The sequence below is a fragment of the Rattus rattus genome, chromosome 10 (genome assembly GCF_011064425.1).
Source record: "Rattus rattus isolate New Zealand chromosome 10, Rrattus_CSIRO_v1, whole genome shotgun sequence".
Lineage (NCBI taxonomy): Eukaryota > Metazoa > Chordata > Mammalia > Rodentia > Muridae > Rattus > Rattus rattus.
The window spans coordinates 70,172,589-70,191,302 of record NC_046163.1 but is presented as its reverse complement, the minus strand read 5'-3'; the positions used below and the strand labels follow the sequence as shown (position 1 = coordinate 70,191,302).

General features: G+C 47.2%; 1 protein-coding gene and 1 pseudogene across 1 annotated transcript in view; one reads left to right on the top strand and one right to left on the bottom strand.

Annotated features, from left to right (window-relative positions):
• Window positions 1-304: 304 nt before the first annotated feature.
• On the bottom strand, window positions 305-14,927 carry LOC116910935 (annotated as a pseudogene).
• A 520-nt stretch (window positions 14,928-15,447) lies between these two features.
• The window catches only part of Rcor3 (REST corepressor 3), a 39,974-nt gene continuing 36,707 nt past the window's right edge, over window positions 15,448-18,714 (top strand). Inside the window, 2 exon segments of the mRNA XM_032914596.1 lie at window positions 15,448-15,607; window positions 15,850-15,906. Of these exon segments, the coding sequence (XP_032770487.1) occupies window positions 15,448-15,607; window positions 15,850-15,906 (217 nt within the window).

Here is an 18,714-nt window from a genome sequence, read left to right as displayed (position 1 = left end):
GTGACCACGCATGCTCTGTTTGCATCTCTGGGAACTCTCACGGCAACAGAAAGAAAATCGTCCAAGCAATTGGACCTGGCGTGAGGGAGGATCAAGGGTGGTTCTGAAACCATGGAATTCTGGGATGAAATGCCCTTAAAACAATATTATTCGCTGAGGGATCGGAGGGTGGATATAAGGACATTCATCAATAAATGTAGAAAACTGTAGCGGTGAGTTTTTGGCTAAACCGCTATGGCTCCGTGTGGATCGCACTATCCAAGAATGAAAGACACATGCATTAGCCTTTCTTTTTTTCTTTTTAATGAATGAGGCAATTTATTAACCCAGCATCCTTTGTTCTAATGCTTCTTGTTAGCAGCTGTCACCTGTCCAGCGATCCTGTCCAGATCTCTCTGTTCCTGGGGTGTTAGCTTGCGGCCCCCATCTTGGTCCTTTTCCACCATTTTCAGCCCCTCGAGGGCTTGGAAGACCTGGCGGGCCACACTCTTTGAGCTTCTGCTGAAGTAGCTGGGCCTGACACCGTTTCTCTGCCGTCTTCCGTAGATCTTGGTCATGGAACCAACCCCCGCACTGCCACGGAGGTACAGGTGCCATGCAGCTCGTGTAGAACCAGTTCTCATCACATGGGGCAAGCTCTTTATGTTTGCCCAGCTTGACTTTGTCCCCCCATTCAGGGACATTCTGCTTCCTGGACTTTTTGAGGAAGGCTGCCAGAGCTCTGACGAACTTCTGCCGGTTAACGTCTTTTACAGTTACTCCAGGTATCTTGCAGCCTCCACACTGCCAGCCAAGGGAAAGGGAACAACGGGTTTCCCAGGCTCACAAGTCGGGCGTCGCGTGCATTAGCTTATTTTAAATTTCTTGGCTACCTAAAAGGCTGGGCACTCCAAAACCTTCCCCTGCTACCCCAGGCCCAATTGGGGGAAGTGACCAATGGCCACTTACCGGAAGTCTCACGTGGCTAGTTGGCTTTATTTCCTGCCACGCCTGCATCCCATCTTTCTACTCCCAGTCATGGTGATTCTGTCCTGTTCCTCTCTGTGTCCTTGCCCACACAACTCTAAGGGTCCCTGCTCCGTGCCCAGCCATTGGCCACTGGCATCTTTATTGATCGATCAAAAACCAACTGGGGACAAGAACCTTTAGCGTTTGGACACTCCGTTTCCCGATTGAATCAAAGCATTAGAACCAATCTCCAACAGAAAACCAGCTAATTATATGGTTCTTCAGAAGCAAACAGAATCAGCATTTTCTGAAATTATTTTCTAATGAAAGGGAACCTACTGGTGTTCTATTAAACGGTCCTGTTGTCAAACCACCTCCTTAATAATTATCTGCACACATAGATCTAATCTCAACCTTGGCCAGAGATGTTTCTTTTTTGCATCATGAAATGGTAACTGCTGTGGACTCCTAACTGGCAAAAATGGTGAGTGTTCAGCTGTGTATGATCGTCTATTCAGCCTCCTCCATCAATGCAAAAGGAATGCCACGCAGGAGCAGGCAGAAGGAACTCAAGACCTGGAAGGAGAGCCGTGGGATGCTGACTTCTGAACACCGCACAGTTGGCGCACACACCAACTCCCAGCAGCTCTAGTTGACTGCACAAGATCCAGACAGCAAAAGCCTCAGAGCCCCACCCCAGCTGAGGTGGCTTGGTAATTGATGTCTGAGGAGAGGAAGAGAGTCATTTGCACTGAGGGCGTGGCCATTCATAGCTGCCCATTGGAAGGCCCCATATCCAAGCATTTATATTCAGCACTGACTAGAGCTCGGTGTAATAAATGATAGCAGTAATTTTTAATGGGGATGTGAGTTGGAGGGTGGTCAGTTGTTTGGTTCCAGAAGTTGGAGGAAAGTAGTAGGCGGATGCATAAGATCAAAGCACATTGTACACATGTGTGAAATGTTTAAAGAATCAATACAAAAAATATTGTTTTTTAAAAAGTAAAGTCTATAAAGATCAAAGAAAAAACAACCCCCACACCTCCACACCCCACTCCCCACCCACCACCACTACTCCCCCCCCAACCCCCTGCAAACCTATCTTAGACACCCCCCTACTTTGTTGGGACCTTGTGTTATCTTTACATCTTAGTTTCTTCAAATAAAGACCTCTAATTTGACTAACTTTCCTTCCATTGTTACAATGTAGCTTCACCGGAGAACACACAGAGACATTCTGAAAGCTGAAGAGAAAGTCTGTGTGGCCACCAGCGGCTACACACAGAACTTGCTGAGGCCTTGCATTCCCCAGCCTCACCAATCCTTTTCTTTTATGCACAAAACCCACATCTGGTTCCCACATTTCAGTTAGCCAGAGCAGCTAGCAAGAAGCAAAACCCAAAAAAGCAAGGTTAGGACGTTCAGGGACTTTCCTGGATCATGGAACCATACTTAAGGTCTTTAGTTTTTAATTAATTAACTTATTTATTATATATAAGTACACTGTAGCTATCTTCAGACCCACAAGAGGGCATCAGATCTCATTACAGATGGTTGCAAGCCACCATGTGGTTGCTGGGATTTGAACTCAGGACCTCTAGAAGAGCAGTCAGTGCTCTTAACTGCTGAGCCATCTCTCCAGCCCATATGTGGCAAGGTCTTTGATGGACTGGGTCTTTGTTCCTGTTTTGGCAGGTGTTGGACCCTACATGCTGGGTTTTAAAGTGAGAATGGTACCTCCAACAAGGTGTTAGTTATGCTAAGGTCTGGGACCTTGTTACCCAATGAGAGTTAACAAAGTTTAATACTTGTAATTTTAATTTTTTCAAAGCCTATTTTTAATAATGGTTCTTAAACACTTTAACCTTTCTTTTAACCCACCACCCACCAGAGGTAGTGGAAAAGAAAGGATGGGGGTGGGGCAGTGAACCTGTTTAGAAGGGCTCTTTGGCGCAGCTCCCGTCTGTGTTGTCTGGAAATCAGCAATTCAGGTCATAGGTCAGCGACAGCAGCTTGATCCACTCACAAACACATCACAGATACACCAGCAGTCCAGTTCAGTAGTGTCAGGATAGCAGCAACAGTGGCATGAACTGACAGAGACAGCCAGGCCTCGGTGGATTGGTACCAGTCAGAGGAGGGTTTTGGAACAGCAGGGATGTCAGGAGAGTCTGTGCCTCTCTTCTCCGTGAGGAGAAGATCCGTGAAGATATGAGACCAAAAAGCATCACAGAGTTAGCTCTGTCAGCAAGGCCCTCACAGCTCATCGAGTGCTATTTATACTCCCATGAAACAGCATGTGTCCTCCATGGTCTTGCCTCATGACATGAGTCTGACTTAGCAGAACTCCACATGAGTCTGTATCAGCCTACACCACTCTGCCAATCTGCCCGAGTACTGGGAAGAGGCCAGAAGCTGCAACACACTACCAGAAGTTTTTTGGTGTGTTTCTATGGAGTCCCAACAGAGGGAGCTCGACAATGCATGTAAGGTGGACCATGCATGTTGTTAGCAAAGAATCTTTCATCACATGTCCTTTTACATGTCTGCCTTAGCAGAACAGCCTTTCACCTGTGTCCACTTCAGGAAAACACTCCTTTGAATATTTGCCCCAGCACAATACCATCCAACACAACCGACTTTCCGAAGGACCCTTAAGTTTTCACTTCAGGAGGTTGTGGTAGTTTGAATATGCTTGGCCTGTGGAATGTGGCAATACTAGGAGGTGTGTTTATTGGGGGCAGGGGGTAGCCTTGTTAGAGGAAGTGTGTCACTGTGGAGGAGGGGCTTTGAAGTCTAATATATATGCTTAAGTCTGACCAGCATGATTCAGACCTTCTCCTTGCTGACTTCTGATGATGATGTAGAACTCTCCAGCACCATGTCTACCTGGATGCTGCCACACTTTCTGCCATGAAGATAATGGACTGAACCTTTTAAACTGTAAGCCAGCCCCCAATTGAATGTTGTGCCTTTTAAGAGTTGCCTTGGTCATGGTGTCTCTTCACAGCAATGGAAACCCTAACTAAGACAGTGGTGGTGCATGCCTTTAATCCCAGCACTTGGGAGGCAAAAGCAAGCAAATATCTGAGTTCAAGGCAAGCCTGGTCTACATAGTGAGTACCAAGACAGCCAGAGCTACACAGAGAAACACTGTCTCAAAATAACAACAATAAATAAGTAAATAAGAAAGAATAAAGAAAAGAAAGAAAGAAAAGGGGCAGAAAGAGATGGCTCAGTGGTTAAGAGCACTGAATGCTCTTACACAGGACTCAGGTTCAATTCCCAGTACCCACATGGCAGCTTACAACTGTAACTCCAGTTCCAGGGTATCTGTCACCCTCATACTAATGCACATGCAATAAAATTTAAACTAAAATTCTCATTCCTGTGTGAAAGAACCCAGGGAATGGCTACCCCTATTTGTAGACAGCACTGTAAACAAACCAACAAACAAGACAATGAGCTACTCTAACATGACCACATGCGGTTGCTGGCCTCAACATAAAGCTATTATGCTAGAATTGTTGCCCAGTCTCAAGCAGCACTGTGCTTTAAGTTTACCCTCCTTTTCTAATTGTATTTGGACTTCTGTGGTATAACACCATAAGACACAATTTAGGGGAAAAAAGAGTTTATCTGATTTACTCTTCCAGGTTTACAGTTCATATTACAGGGAAGTAGTGGTAGCAAGAGCTTGAGACAGTGGCTGGAGAAGTGACTCAGCAAACGAGGGCACTGGCTGCTCTTCTAGAGGACCAGAGTTCGATTCCCGGCAACTGCTCTTTGGCTTAGAACCACTTGTACTTCAGGATATCCTACACCCTTTTCTGGACTCCTGGGGCACTGCATGTACATGGTATACAGACATACATGCAAACACACACACACACACACACACACACACACACACACACACACACACTAATTTTAAAAAGATTTAAAGACCCAAGACAGCTGGTCACACCACATTCACAGTCAAGAGCAGATAAAGATGGATGCACCCATTCTATCCACTTGCTTAATATCTGGTTAGCTTTTCATATATTCTCATACAGTTCAGGGCCAAGCATAGGGGATGTTACCGCCCACAGTGGGCTGGATTAGTTAACAATCTAGACAGTGCCCCACAGGCATGCCCATAGGCAAACCTGATCTTGATCATTCCTCGCTGGGATCCTCTGATGACTCTAGATTGTGTCAAGTTGACATTTAAACTAACCAACTCACGTGTGCAGCCCACACCCTGAACTTATCCTCCTCTGACTTCCTCCTCCTGAAACGTTACTAACTCTTCTCAAGGCAATATGCTCTTTTGTTAACCATAAATCTGAAATGCTTAGATTTCTTTGCTTGGTACTTGGTTTTGTTTTGCTTTCTGGTGGTCTTTGGTGAGAGGACAGTCAATATTTCACAGATAAAGAAACGTACCCAAACGCATTCAGCCATTTCTTGAAGAACCAGATGTTAGGTCAGCTGTAACAAACTAGAAGCTTCTACTTGTTCTGCTAGCATCTACATTTGGGCTTAAGTGCTAGATCAGATACAGCAAACAGACTTGAGTCGTATATTCCCAAACAAACAACTTTAAAAGGCACGGCAGCACTAAAAATGACAATATAAAGGCAACAGAAATTTGAGTTCTTAAATCAAGTGGAAATGTACTGCCATCTGCTCCTCACAGTGACACAGCAATAAAATGCACGAATAAGTCTCGGGCCATAGACGAGTTTCCCAAACGAGTTTTAAAAACAGATGGGAACAAACAAGAGATAAAGTCTAAGTCCTGATTCATGGCAAAAAGGAAGGCTCGGAATCTTCCAGATGTTCATAAGAAAATCTCAGAACCCCTTCTGGGCCAGTGTGCAACGTGACCTACAACTGCGTGCAGACTTCAGGGGCTGCAAATAGTTATCTGAAAACACAAAACTCAGAGTAAAAATGCAAACAAACTTGTTTCAAATTCACTGGCAATGCTTTCTTGACTTCAGAAGAAAGCAAGGTGAAGAAACTTGCAAGGGATTCAAAAGGGCATGAAGTTTGAGCCGTACCAGAAATCTCAATCTCAATCTCTCTCTCTCTCTCTCTCTCTCTCTCTCTCTCTCTCTCTCTCTCTCTCTCTCTCTCTCTCTCTCTCTCTCTCTCATCTGTCTGTCTGTCTCTGCACCCCAACCATATAAACACATCAACAACAGTGAGGAGACATCACCCACACCAGCCTGAGGAATCAATCCTCCCTGAAGGAAGCCCCACTCAGGTAAAGCTGGATCCTGAGCACAATGAGAAAAGACTTTCAAGACAATCCAGAGTGAAACAAAGTTGCTGCGTTTGTTTAATTGCTATAAGGGGTTAAGCACACATAGAGAGAAGGAGGGTCTGTTTCTATTGCTTTGAAGAGATGCCATGAACTCTTATAAAGGAAAACATTTAACCCGGCTGGCTTACAGTTCAGAGATTCGTCCACTCTCCTTACAATCGGAAACTTGGTGGCACCCAGACAGACATCGTGCTAGAGAAGGAGCTGCGGGTTCTGCATCTGGTGTTATTCTCAGTGATGGAGAGTAAAGACCATTACCCAAACTCTGGTCAAATTAAGGAAACTTTATTTTCTGTCAGACAGTGCTGTCTACCCAAAGCCGGGGGGCTTGAAAATACAGCATGGAACACAGGAGAAGCTAGGGGTTTATAAGCCTAAGAAATTGCAAGACTAGGGGGTTTTCCTGAATTGATGGATTTCAAGAAGAATTGTGGTTGCATGGAAACTTGGCTGAACATTTTCAAATTATTTAGCAGAATGTCTTATCTTATCAGAGTACATTCAAGGTGTTAAGCTCCATAGGGAAAGGGGGCATGTCGAATTCCAGAAACGTAGCCAGGAGATGGTGGCACAAGTCTTTAATCTGAGAACTCAGAAAGCAGAGGGAGGTGGATCACCACATTTGAGGCCAGTCTGGTTTACAGTACAGAGTGAGTTCCAGGATAGTCATGGCTACACAGATAAACAGTGGAAGAAACAGGCTAAAGCATGGACAACCTGAATTTTGCAGAAAACAGAAATGAACTCATTCTGACCTTATCACAAAATGGCTTCCACCCTAAAGATGGAATCAGGCTGGTTCATCACAGGATCAGCCCTGGGTTCCACACCAGCACCTCATAAGTTGTGTGTAGTGGCACTTGCCTATAATCCCAACACTGAGGAAGTAAGGTCAAGACAATTAAGACATCCCACTACATGTGGAATTGAAGACCAACCTAGACTATACAAGACCATGTCTCAAAGGAAAATAGAATTTTCATTTGTTAAGTGACACTGTGACTCAGGGTTTCTGTTACTGTGCTAAAACACCATGACCAACCTGGGAAGGAAAGGGAGTATGGCTTACTTCCAGTAACTGTCCGTCACTGAAAGAAATTAGGGTAGAACTCAAGATTAAGAACTTGAGGCAGCAGGAACTGAAGCAGCGACCATGGAGGGGTACTGCTTCCTGGCTTGCTCCTCATGTCTTGCTCAGCCTGATCTCTTGTATCACCCAGGACCATCTGGCCAGAGGTGGCACCACTCTGAATAAGCTGGGCCCACCCATACGAATCACTGATTAAGGAAACGCACTACACTCTCATCTACAGACAGATCTTACGGGATCGTTTTCTCAGTTGGGAGTTCCTCTTCACAAATGACCCGGTCTTGCATTAAGTTGACATAAAGCAGCCATCATACACGGTGGCTTAATGGAATGCCCTGTAAGATGTAGGGATGAGAATGGAACTCAAGCTGTTAAAGTCGAGGCTATGCCCATGCTTGGGGTCAGGGTCAGTAGGGAGTGTCCTCAAGGCAGGGGGCCTTTAGCACAGCTTAGGGTCTTTGGCTGGGTCTCAGCTGTGCTCCCCAGTTGCCCCATCCTCTCCAGTCCTGTGCACCATCTAGGATGAGGAGGCATGTCCACTGTGTGGGGTAACAGATAGGACGGTAGTGCCACAGAAAGGAAACGCTGTGTGGAGACACATGGGACAGTGCACACCTTATCTAGCCCCCAGGAGGCCAGGTCAGAGGACTGCAAGTATGAACCTTCTGAGCTACCTAGCAACAGCTTGTCTCAAAAATCAATTAAGAAATTTAAGCAAGCACTGGAAGGACACGCCTGTAAAGAAAGTTTCAGTCTACTCCTGGTACATGGACCACCCAGGATGTTACTGTCTCCATTTTTTTGCGAATGCAAATGATTAATGGCAGAAACCGCTTCACCTGATGCTTATGTGGACTTCATACTCTGTACCAGTCAGGGCTCTATGCATCTTGCACAAATAAACTCATTTAGATTCACCCTGGGGGTTCCTAGGAGAAAGGCACTCTGATCCTTCTTTTACAATAGAAAGAAAGCATTCTCTTAATTGCTAATTAATGTAGGAGGACCCAGCCCACTGTGGGTGGTACCATTCCCTAGGAAGAGGGAGCAAGGCAGTAGGCAGCATGCCTCCACGGTCTCTGGTTCAACTTCTTCCTCCAGGTTCCTGCCCTGACTTCCTTTAATGATGAACTGTGACCTAGAAGTGTAAGGTGAAATAAACTTTTCTTCCCCAATTACTTTTGGTTTCCGTCTTTTTCACAGTAGCAGAAAAGAAGACAGGACAGTGAGTCTGGTTTTCTTCTAATCCTCATCGAATTTCAAGCACTTGCTGCTTGGCACTCTTAATGATCTACACGGGGAACAAACTGGTCAAATGTGCAGCTAAAATTGGAATGGTTTGTGCTTGGTAAGACTCTGTTTAACATCATGGAGTGTGAGCATTCATCCACAACCGGGTGAAGGGCCTGTTTGAGGTGAAGACTACAGACGAGATTTCCAGGCCCTGAAGTGCGCTAGAAGCCTGTGTTCTTGTACTTCTGCTTCGGTTGACTTGTTTTCCTCAGCCTATCTTATGCACGTGGCATCTATGGGGAGGTGCAAGGTTTTACCTTGCAATTTCCACACGACCCGTGCTTCTTGGGTTGTATGACAGGGAGATCTGAAAACCGGCACAGATCAACGGTCAGCAGCCTTGACTCTGTCCTCCAAGTCAGAACTCACCTACCAAATTTGTTGTCTCCCTCCCAGATCACTTCCTGAGTATTCAACCTATAAATATTTATCTCCTGGGTGCCCCAAATTCTGGATAGCTTCACACACACACACACACACACACACACACACACACACACACACACACACACACACACACACACACACACACACACACACACACACACACACACACACACACACACACACACACACACACACACACACACACACACACACACACACACACACACACATACACACACACACACACACACACACACACACACACACGCACACACACACTGCTTCCTTAGCTAGACATTGTAGAACGTGTTTGTGTCTTGTTTTTCCAAAAAGCCTATCCCTGCTCTCCTATGGAGGTCAAAACAGATTTAAAGCCCAGTTACCAACATAGAAAAAGAAACAGCTTTTTAAAACATCAGGGAGTTAGTGTCTGAATCCAGACCTGTACAGCCATGTTTACTGAGCAGGAGAAAAAGCTGAGAATGACCACCAGCAGTCTGGGAAGCCCCCCGACAGAGCCTTCTCCTATGGAATGCAGAGTTAGAGTTCATAAAAAGAAAGTTGATAAAAGGCTTAGACATCAGGTTTAAACAAAGGTCAGTGCTCAGGGAAAGGTAAGGCATGCCAAGATAGGTGTAGGCATCACAGGACAGACACACCGACACACCAAAGTATCTTAGTAGCAGCTACATTTTGGAAGTTTCTTGAATTGACTCGCTCAATGCACTGCCCTTTTCCCTTGGTGATATCAGAGGCTGTCTCCAGCAGTGCCTTGGACAGAATTGTCATCTTATAAGATTAAAAAAAAACAAGGGTCATGCAGGTACATTTCAGGGTTAAGACACAACTCTTACTGTAAATGGGGCTTCTGGTTAGAGTCTTAGAAAACTGTAGTTGTACATGGTTGAATAGCCTCTAGGTGGTGACTTTTTTCAAATGTTATAACTGCTTCTACTTTTCTCTTCTCATGGATTCGTGTGCGTGCATGTGTGCATGCATGTTCATGTGTGTGCATACATGTTCACATGTATGTGCATGCAGGTTCACATGTGCATGTTTGTGAGGTATCAGGATCTTTTTTATTGTTCTCCAACCTTATTCTTCTTAGTCAGGGCTCTTGGTCAAGCCTAGCATCAGCCAGACTGTAGCTAGTCCTACTAGGCAGACTACCCTGTCTCCTACTTCTGGGGCAACCATGCCTAGTCCACACTTGCATGGAAATTCCCGTGGCCATAAGCCAACAATAAACAACTCACTTCCTCAGCTTACCTTTGGCAACAGTGTTTTATCAAAATAGCAGACAACTAATACACCTGCCATGGTGGGCTGCATCCTTAACTCTGAGCTAAGACAAACCCTTCCTTTCCGGGTTGCTTAAGTCGGGATTCTTGTCACTGCAGTGAGAAAAGTACAGTATAATACAGAAGATTGTATTGAGAAGTGAGATCACTCCCATGAGAAACCCAACCACATGATTAGTGACTCTCTGGAACGGGTCTTTTGGAGGGGTGTGAAAGAGCTTGGAGCTGTGAGCTGCAGAAGTCCTAACAGAGCTCAAAGGGCTATTATAGAGGGGGAGCAGAAGATTAATATATCAATATAAAAAGGTAAGCTCAGGCTAGCCTAGAGATACCAATAATCTGATGAAAGATATCTGAGGAATAATCACCCAGTCAGGTATGTCAGCCAGTCACAGGTCAGCCCTGGGAAGGCCAACCTGCCAGGCAGCTGTGTCCGGTGCAGGTCAACTGACCCTAACCCAACAGTCTGGTAGAAATGAGTACACTCTGGAAAGCTTGTGAACTGTCCTGAGTCTCCATTTGTAATATCTGCACTGGGTTACAAAAGATTTGAAAGATACTGGCCAAAGCTCCCCGGTTCTTCATTCCCTCTTGTTTTGTGAAGGTGAAAGTTACTGACAAGGCTGCTCACAAAGATAGGCAATGCAGAGTCTTAAGTTTTTTATTGTTACAATAAAACACCATGACCAAAAAGCAAGTTGGGGAAGAAAAGCTTTATTCAGCTTACACTTCTATATCACTGTTCACTATTGAAGGAAGTCAAGACAGGAACTCAAACAGGTCAGGATCCTGGAAGCAGGAGCTGATGCGGAAGCCATGGAGGGTGCTGCTACTATTTTATGGAACCTAGGACCACCAGCCCAGAGATGGTACCACACACAGTGGGCTGGGCCCTCCCCCTTTGATCAGTAATTGAAAAAAATGCCCTGCAGCTGGATTTCATAACCAAGGCATCTTCCTTCTCTGATGACTCTAGCTTAGGTCAAGTTGACACAGAAAACCAGTCAGTACATGCGGCTACACGGAAAGTTGAGAGAGGAGGGAGGAGAGAGGGAGGACAGCAATGGACCCTTTAAAATCTGAAGCCCTTGAAACTATTTCCCTGAACTCTCTTAAGTGTTCTTGCTATCTTCCAACAGGTCTTTCGTCAAGCCATTTCAGAAAAGTGTCCACTTACTTGAAACAAGTGTCAAGTTCTTTATCTTTATAAACCGTATTAAGGCCTCATTTCCCCACTGTTAACTAATATATTCCATTTCCCTCAATAATCCTGACGAGTAGGTATTTAATATAAGAAGAGAAAGTAACAATGTTCCTCTATGACTTAGTTCAACTTAATGCCTCCTTTTTAAAAGAAATCTTTTTATGTGCATGGGTGTTTTGCCTGCACATATGTGTGTGCGTTGTATGCATGATTAGTCCCTTGGGAGGTCAGAAGAGGGCATTAAATCCTTTGGAACTAGAGTTACAGATGGTTGTGAGCTGCCATGTGGGTGCTAAAAATTGAACCTGGATCTTCTGGAAGAGCAGCCAGTGCTCTTAATCACTGAGCCATATCTCCAACCCACAACTTAATACATTTGTATCTGCTGTATCTCTCTCTAGAAAATGTGGACTGCTCCAAAGAAGACTTATAGTTAAAAGCTTAATTGTCAATAGATATCATCAAATACTGTTCATTTTGTACCTACTATGGTTTTCTAGTTCTTCATTCTAGAGAGCTGTCCTCTGGGACACAGTAGCTGTGTCACCTACAGTGACGGGTGGGTAAAGGCTGAGCTAGACGTCTGACATGCAGAGAATCTAGTGAGGCCTTTGGAACAGGCAGTGAACAGCCCATGCGTCTGGGCCTGCTATAACCAGTGAGAGCTAAGCAGAGAAGAAGTGCAGCCTCGCTGTGAACAGTTCCTGACGCCAATATCAAAGCTGTACGTGCATGACCCTGGGGTATGACTCTCAGCAAGACAAACTTTTCCCTTTTAAGAACTGTAACTGCAGAGGAAAAAGGAGGGAAGGCTGTGTTGTGGCCTGCATCCCAAATTCTGAGAGCCACAAATCTGCCTGGGGGTTGAAACAAAATAACAGCTTTTTCTGATAAATCAAAATCAGTGGAATCAAATCAAGACACCGCTGAGAGTCCTGTATGGGGACACGGGTAACGGTGGTGTGTCTGCATGTGTGCTCAAAGGTCACAGTTGGAAGCAGTTCATTATAAACCTTCATGCATACAGAGGTCTCCAGAGAAACCGTTTCTTGGTGTTCTAGTGCCATCTCCTTGGTTTCTTCTAGAGGAGCTGACTCAATTTCCTGAGTGGAAACCTTCCATATTGGAAGGACATTCATTAAGACTCAGGAAGCTCCGGTTCTCAATCTTCCTGATGTTTCGACCCTTTGATACAGTTACATGTGGTGGTGACCTCCGACCATGAGATTGTGTCTTTGCTACTTCCTAGCTGTAAATTTGCTGCTGTTATGAGTTACCCCACAGGGGTTTCAACCTTCAGGTTGAGAACTGTTGCTCTAGATCGTCTTGGCTGTCCTTAACCTCTAAATTTTTCCTAGACTCAGCTAGCCAACTTATACACAGCCTGCTGGGTTTCGTTGAGATTACAAGAAATCCATAGATCCCTACAGGTGGAGGGAATCTGGTGACTGTACAAGCATCCAGTTGGTCTTGTTTCTCAATAGCATGATTTCCCCAGAGTCCTTGAGTGTCTTTTCCAAGATGCATTGCTTGTTATAGATATAATGTAAGTCATTCCAAAAGATAGTTGAACTTGATCCCTGGCCTTCTAAATGTTGTCTTACTTGAAACAAAGGTCTCTCCTGTATCCTTGCTTCTGAAGCTGATTTGATATCAAGCAGAAGCCCAGGCGCCATACAACTTGGCCAATCCCCCATCTTTGTCTTATCTCTGGTCTTTGTAACTCTGAGAAAATATTAAAACTGGGGGCGGGAGGGATTTAAATATTCAACAGACCAGTACCCCACCCATCTCAAGGGACATTATTAACCCTTGAAGCTCTCTTCCCCACCCAGGGGCTTTCCTTCTCTCCACTTAGAAGTAGACATTCTTCCAGATTTCCTTCCTAGAGGTTTTCTATTCTGTAATGTCCTTTTCAGGTCAAAGACCATTTTTAGGGTCCATTACTAACATCCTTCTCCATCATGCATGTGCGCATGCACACACACACCTTTACACCAAATTCCTTCCCCAAAGGTGAATGCAGTCTGTGGTATAAATATTCCAGTGAAACCCTTTCACTGCCAAGGTTTACTAATCAAGATAGTCACAAAGGCCCTTGAAACTTCACAATGTTTCGATCCCTAATCTATGTGCAGATACCTTTCTACAGAAAAATGAATGAGCAATGTTTCAGAGTTTAAGGTGTATCTATTAAGAGGCATCTGTTTTGTCTTTTTTGTTTTGTTTTGTTGTTGTTGTTTTTCTTAAATTTTCTTTTCATAGGCTCTAGCTTTTGTTCCAGGACCAAAGGTGCTGATGTTACAGGGCTGAGATGAGTGGTGATCATTAGAAGTTGTAATGTAAAAACAAAATATCAATGTACAATTCACAGTGAAAATGTTAACAGTCCAAGGCAATTGCTGTTCATTTCATTTGTCCATAACATTTCTCCTTGCAGGATATAAAAATCACGGAATTAAAATATTCTTCTTCAGCCATTTTTTTTTTAAAGAAACGGATGCTGGCTGTGGTGGTGAAATCCTTTAGTCCCAGCACTCAGGAGGCAGAGGCAGGCAGATCTCTGTGAGTTCAAGGCCAGTCCCGTCTAAAGAGTGAGTTCCAGGACAGCAGAGGTAGGAATAGAAACCCTATCCCAAAAGGGGTGGAGGGGTGGAGTTTGAGTTGTGGTTCAATAAATAATGGACACATATAGGACTAAAAATTAACTATTTCCAGTTTCTACACCTGGGCAAAATACTCCCTCCTTTTGACAGATAACCTGTCTAATTCTTGTATCCCAGAGTTTTCTGGGCTGAATTCTTGAGTGGATTTGTTATTTCTCAGTAACAGAATTTCCAAGAACAGTTTTAATCTTCAAGGTATTTTTACTGTTACCCCCGAATTCTGCAGGGCACACGTCTGCATATTAAGCTCCGCCCCTTTCCTCCTGAGACCCAAACAGCACTCCTTGCCCTACACAGCATCCTAAGCAAATATCCTTAAATCCGGTAAAGAAACGCAGTCCAGTGTATCTTCAACTGGATGCAAACTGCCAGAAGGCAGCCAGCCTTACCTCAGCAGCAGCACCTCTCCACCCCTTCAAGAAACCCAAGCTCCAAGCCACCACCCCTGGCAGTGTCGACCCAGAAATCACTCACCCGGGAAGGCAGAGTTCTGTTACGTCCCCCACTCGTGGCATTCGCCTCTTAGACAGCAAAAGAGAAAGAGCCAAGGGAAATACTGACCCCTCAGTCCCTCTCGGACCTCACCGCAGACGGGAGCTGCCGTGCTGGGTCTTTAGGGCCGGTCTCCTTCGGGAGTAAACCGGTCCTGCCTCCAACCCGAGGATCCCGCTCCTACGCCAGGGCGCACCTCGCGGGAGCAGCTCCTGTCTGAGGCCGCCATTCCCAGCCCCGTCCCCGGAGCAGCTCCAGTCTGAGGCCGCCGTCCCGGCCGCTCCTCTCCGGAGCAGCTCCTGCCTCCCGGCCCCGCCTCAGAAGGCCAAGTTCCTTCTGCTGAGACCCCGCAGAGTCTGTCTCTCCGCCCTCCATGCGGCCTCGGGCTTCGTCCCTCCGCCGCCGTGCGCCCGGGAGGGAACCGGCCGGCCGGGGACGCGCGGGGTCCCGGCCCTGTCGCCTCTCCGCCCCGCGGCCGGAACCTCCGGAGGGCGGAGTGATCCCGGCCGCCCAGTGAGGAGCGCGCGGCCACGAGGGGCGCTCAGCCGGGTGGCGCGGGGCGGCGGCGGGGGAGGGGGAGGGGAGGGAGGCGGGGCCGGGGCGGGCTGGTGTGGGGCGACTGCGCTACGGCCCGACCGGGGCGGTGATGGCGGCTCCATATTAACACCTCCTCCTCCTCCTCCTCCAACGCGCTCCCGCCCGCCAGCCGTCTCCCCCTTCCCTGACGCCACCTCTCCCCCTCCTCTACCATGCCCGGCATGATGGAGAAAGGGCCCGAGTTACTGGGGAAGAGCCGATCGGCCAACGGCGGCGCCAAGAGCCCGGCGGGCGGCGGCGGCTCCTCGGCCAACGGCGGGCTGCACTTCTCGGAGCCCGAGAGCGGCTGCAGCAGCGACGACGAGCACGGGGGTACCTCGCCGCGCTCCCCGCCCCGCCCGCCCGGCCCCCTCCCCGCGCCCTCCTCCCCTCGGAGCCGAGCCGCGGCCGCCGGAACTCCTGGTGCCGCCGCAGCCCGCGACCCGCGCCTCCCCGCCCCCACCCGGCCACGGCCTCGCCCGCGCTCCCGCGGCTGGAGAGCCTCTGCCTTGCCCTTCCCCGCTCCTCTCCTTATTTATTACCATTTTACCATATATCTTGGCATTGCTTTGCAGATGTTGGGATGAGAGTCGGAGCTGAATACCAAGCTCGGATCCCTGAATTCGATCCAGGTAGATATATTTGCTCACAGGAAAACCCCGTCTCTCTCTCCCTCTCTCTTTTTTTTTTCCCGGGCTTGCTCTGGGGTGGCCGGCGTCGGAATGGGGGGAGTTACGGGGTGCGAGTGTGGGGAGCACCGGGAGAGGCCCGGGCAGGGCAGGGCAGGGCAGGGCAGGGCAGGGCATCGCGGGCGGGGAGGCTGGCAGGCTCGACTGGGCAGTGACACAGGGCGTGGGGGTAGATGTGTGCATGGCAAGGTGAACATGGTTCCCTCCCGCGGCACTTGCACGCTGCTGGCATAGCACCGAGGTCGCGGGTCCGAGGCCCGGGGCGCGGGGGCTGCAAAACCCAGGGCTGCAGGAGAGGGCGTGCGATCTGTGTGTGCATGAACCTACCCCAGGTCAGATGCCACGCCGACCCGCCCTGGGAACCAGGGGCTCGGTCAGGCTCCGCAGGGCCATGCTTGGCAACGGGCTGCTGTCATCCGCCCGGACCAAGGGCGAGCCCTGCGACCCCCGCGCCCACGGGATTCTGGTTTTTCTTTCTGTCGAGGCGGTGTGGACCTGGGCGGGGAAACGCCCGTGCCCGACACCGCCCCTCTCCCCCCGCGCGCCGACCCGGCCGGGGGAAGCCAGACCACAGGACAGCGGCAACGGCTGCCAAGGAGACATTTTCTCCGGAACAGCCAGGTTCCAGCGCCCTCCGCCAGCGCAGCTTGCGGGCTCCCTCTCTACTTTTCTCCAAACAGGATCCCCGGCTGTCACGGGATGTGAGGCTGCTCGGGGATTGGGCGAGAGTTCCGCATATGGAGGCGCCCTTGCTGGAGCCTCTGGGCCTGGAGTGCTCGGCTGCTCTAACCCAGCCAGACTCGCCACTGGGTGGGCTCTGCCCTTCCCTGCCTGAACCTCCCTCCCACTTTTCCTGCAGTCAGTTTTTGTCTGGAGAGCCCCATTCTTAACAGCGTTGCCGGAGTCAGACGCCTGGGTTGTAGTTAAGCTATGCAAAGGGCTCACTCGTAATTTCACAAGGAAAACAGTCATGTCTGTTTAGTTTAGCTATGCTAGGGGGCTTCCATCCTTTGCCCCATTAGGACAATGCAATATATGATATTTACCAAGTAGGTAGTAGCCCCTCTCTGGAGGGAGAAGGGTAACAGTTTAAAGCGTGACTGGGACAGTTTCCTTAAGTACCAGACTGCTCGTCAGATTTGGGGGTTACCTTCAAAGCGACACAGTTGTTGGGACATTTTGTTGGAAGACTATTAGCCCGCGCCTTGGTGGGCTTCCAGTAGTATTATTTTTCTTGTTGGCGTAGCTAGCTAGCTAGTAGGTGGGTTCCTTCACATTATAGATATGTTTCGGGGCTTAGTTTGACATCGGAAAGAAGACATGTTCACTTAAGGATGGGCTGAATTTAATTCTCAGCTCTCTTGTTTTCGTCCTCTGAGCCAGTCACTGGCCTTCTCTGAGCTTCAATTTTCCTAGCTGTAAAAAGCTATTGCATGGAATTCTTGCCAGGATTAAATGACTAGGCATATGGTGGTTATTCAGTCAAGATTAGATTTCATAATTGGGAAGAACGATTTGGAGCTCTCATTGCCACTCGGGTTTGTTTTTTTTTTTTTTTTAATATTGGTGAAGTCATTTCCAGATGGAACTCAGCAGCCGAATTATGTCACGAGCACACCTATCTTTTTGCCCCATTAGGTAGATCTCATTCGACATTCGTCTCCTAGCTATGTGCAGTTGGTTAGGGACTTGTATGTGTTTTAGTGATTAAAGCATTTGTCAATCTTAAATATAATTCCTGCAACAGTCTTAAAGTAGGAAGAATAGTTAATCTGTTTAGGTGGTCTTAGGTGACATTGTTGGGGTTAACTAACCTAACTGATTACTTTGATCAGAAGGGAAACTTATTAGCTAATAATAGATATTGAGAAATAATAAGCGCTCCTTCTCTCCTTCATAACCCTTCCCCCCTTTTCTGTTTTGTTTTAGAGACAAGGTCTTTCTACATAACCTTGCCTGTCCTGGTACTCACCCGGTAGCCTAACCTGACCTTGAACTCAGATCCACCTGCCACTGCCTCCTGTGTGCTAGGGTTAAAGATGTGCACCTCCTACCCACCCCATCCCTAATAAAGCACTATTTGTATAGAAATTATTCACTGTAGTCTTAAGTGTAAGGCACTTGGAAGAAAAATTCCTTAGGCCCTGAGGCTATTCTGAGAATGTAGAAAAGGCAAGAGTTTTTAGAAGAGATGATAATGTTGGTAGTAGAAATTACACACATTAAAAATCACTTGCTGTTGGGTCTCAGAAACCCAGGACAAACGGCTAACCATTAACAAGCTGGTAAAGTGGAGGGTTTTGTTCTTGAAGCTTGGCCTTCAGGGACAGTTCACCTTAGGTTGGCCATGCTGGTATCTTTGCTGTTCACTAACTGGATTTCTGATTGTCATCTTTCAGTTATAAAGCAGTTCGTGGGTTGGGGGCAGTTTACCGTAAATGGTCATGTGAATGTCTTTACTATTTACTAACTGAATTTCTTATTACTATCTTTCACTTGTAAATCAGTTCTGAAGGTTGTCAATTGTAAATCGGTTGTTAAGGAGTCCTTGTGTTTGCTGCCTAACTGTGCCGAGCTTATCCCTGAGCAGATTTGATTGGTGACCATACCCCCTTCTAGTTTCTCTGGTACCTTTAGTTACCTGAGATGAACTACCTGACTTCTTCAGACTTGTTTTCTTGTTCTTAAAAGGGACATAATGTTAAGAACATCACAAGGCTGAGTGGAAATATATGTGAAGCAGTGATTTGT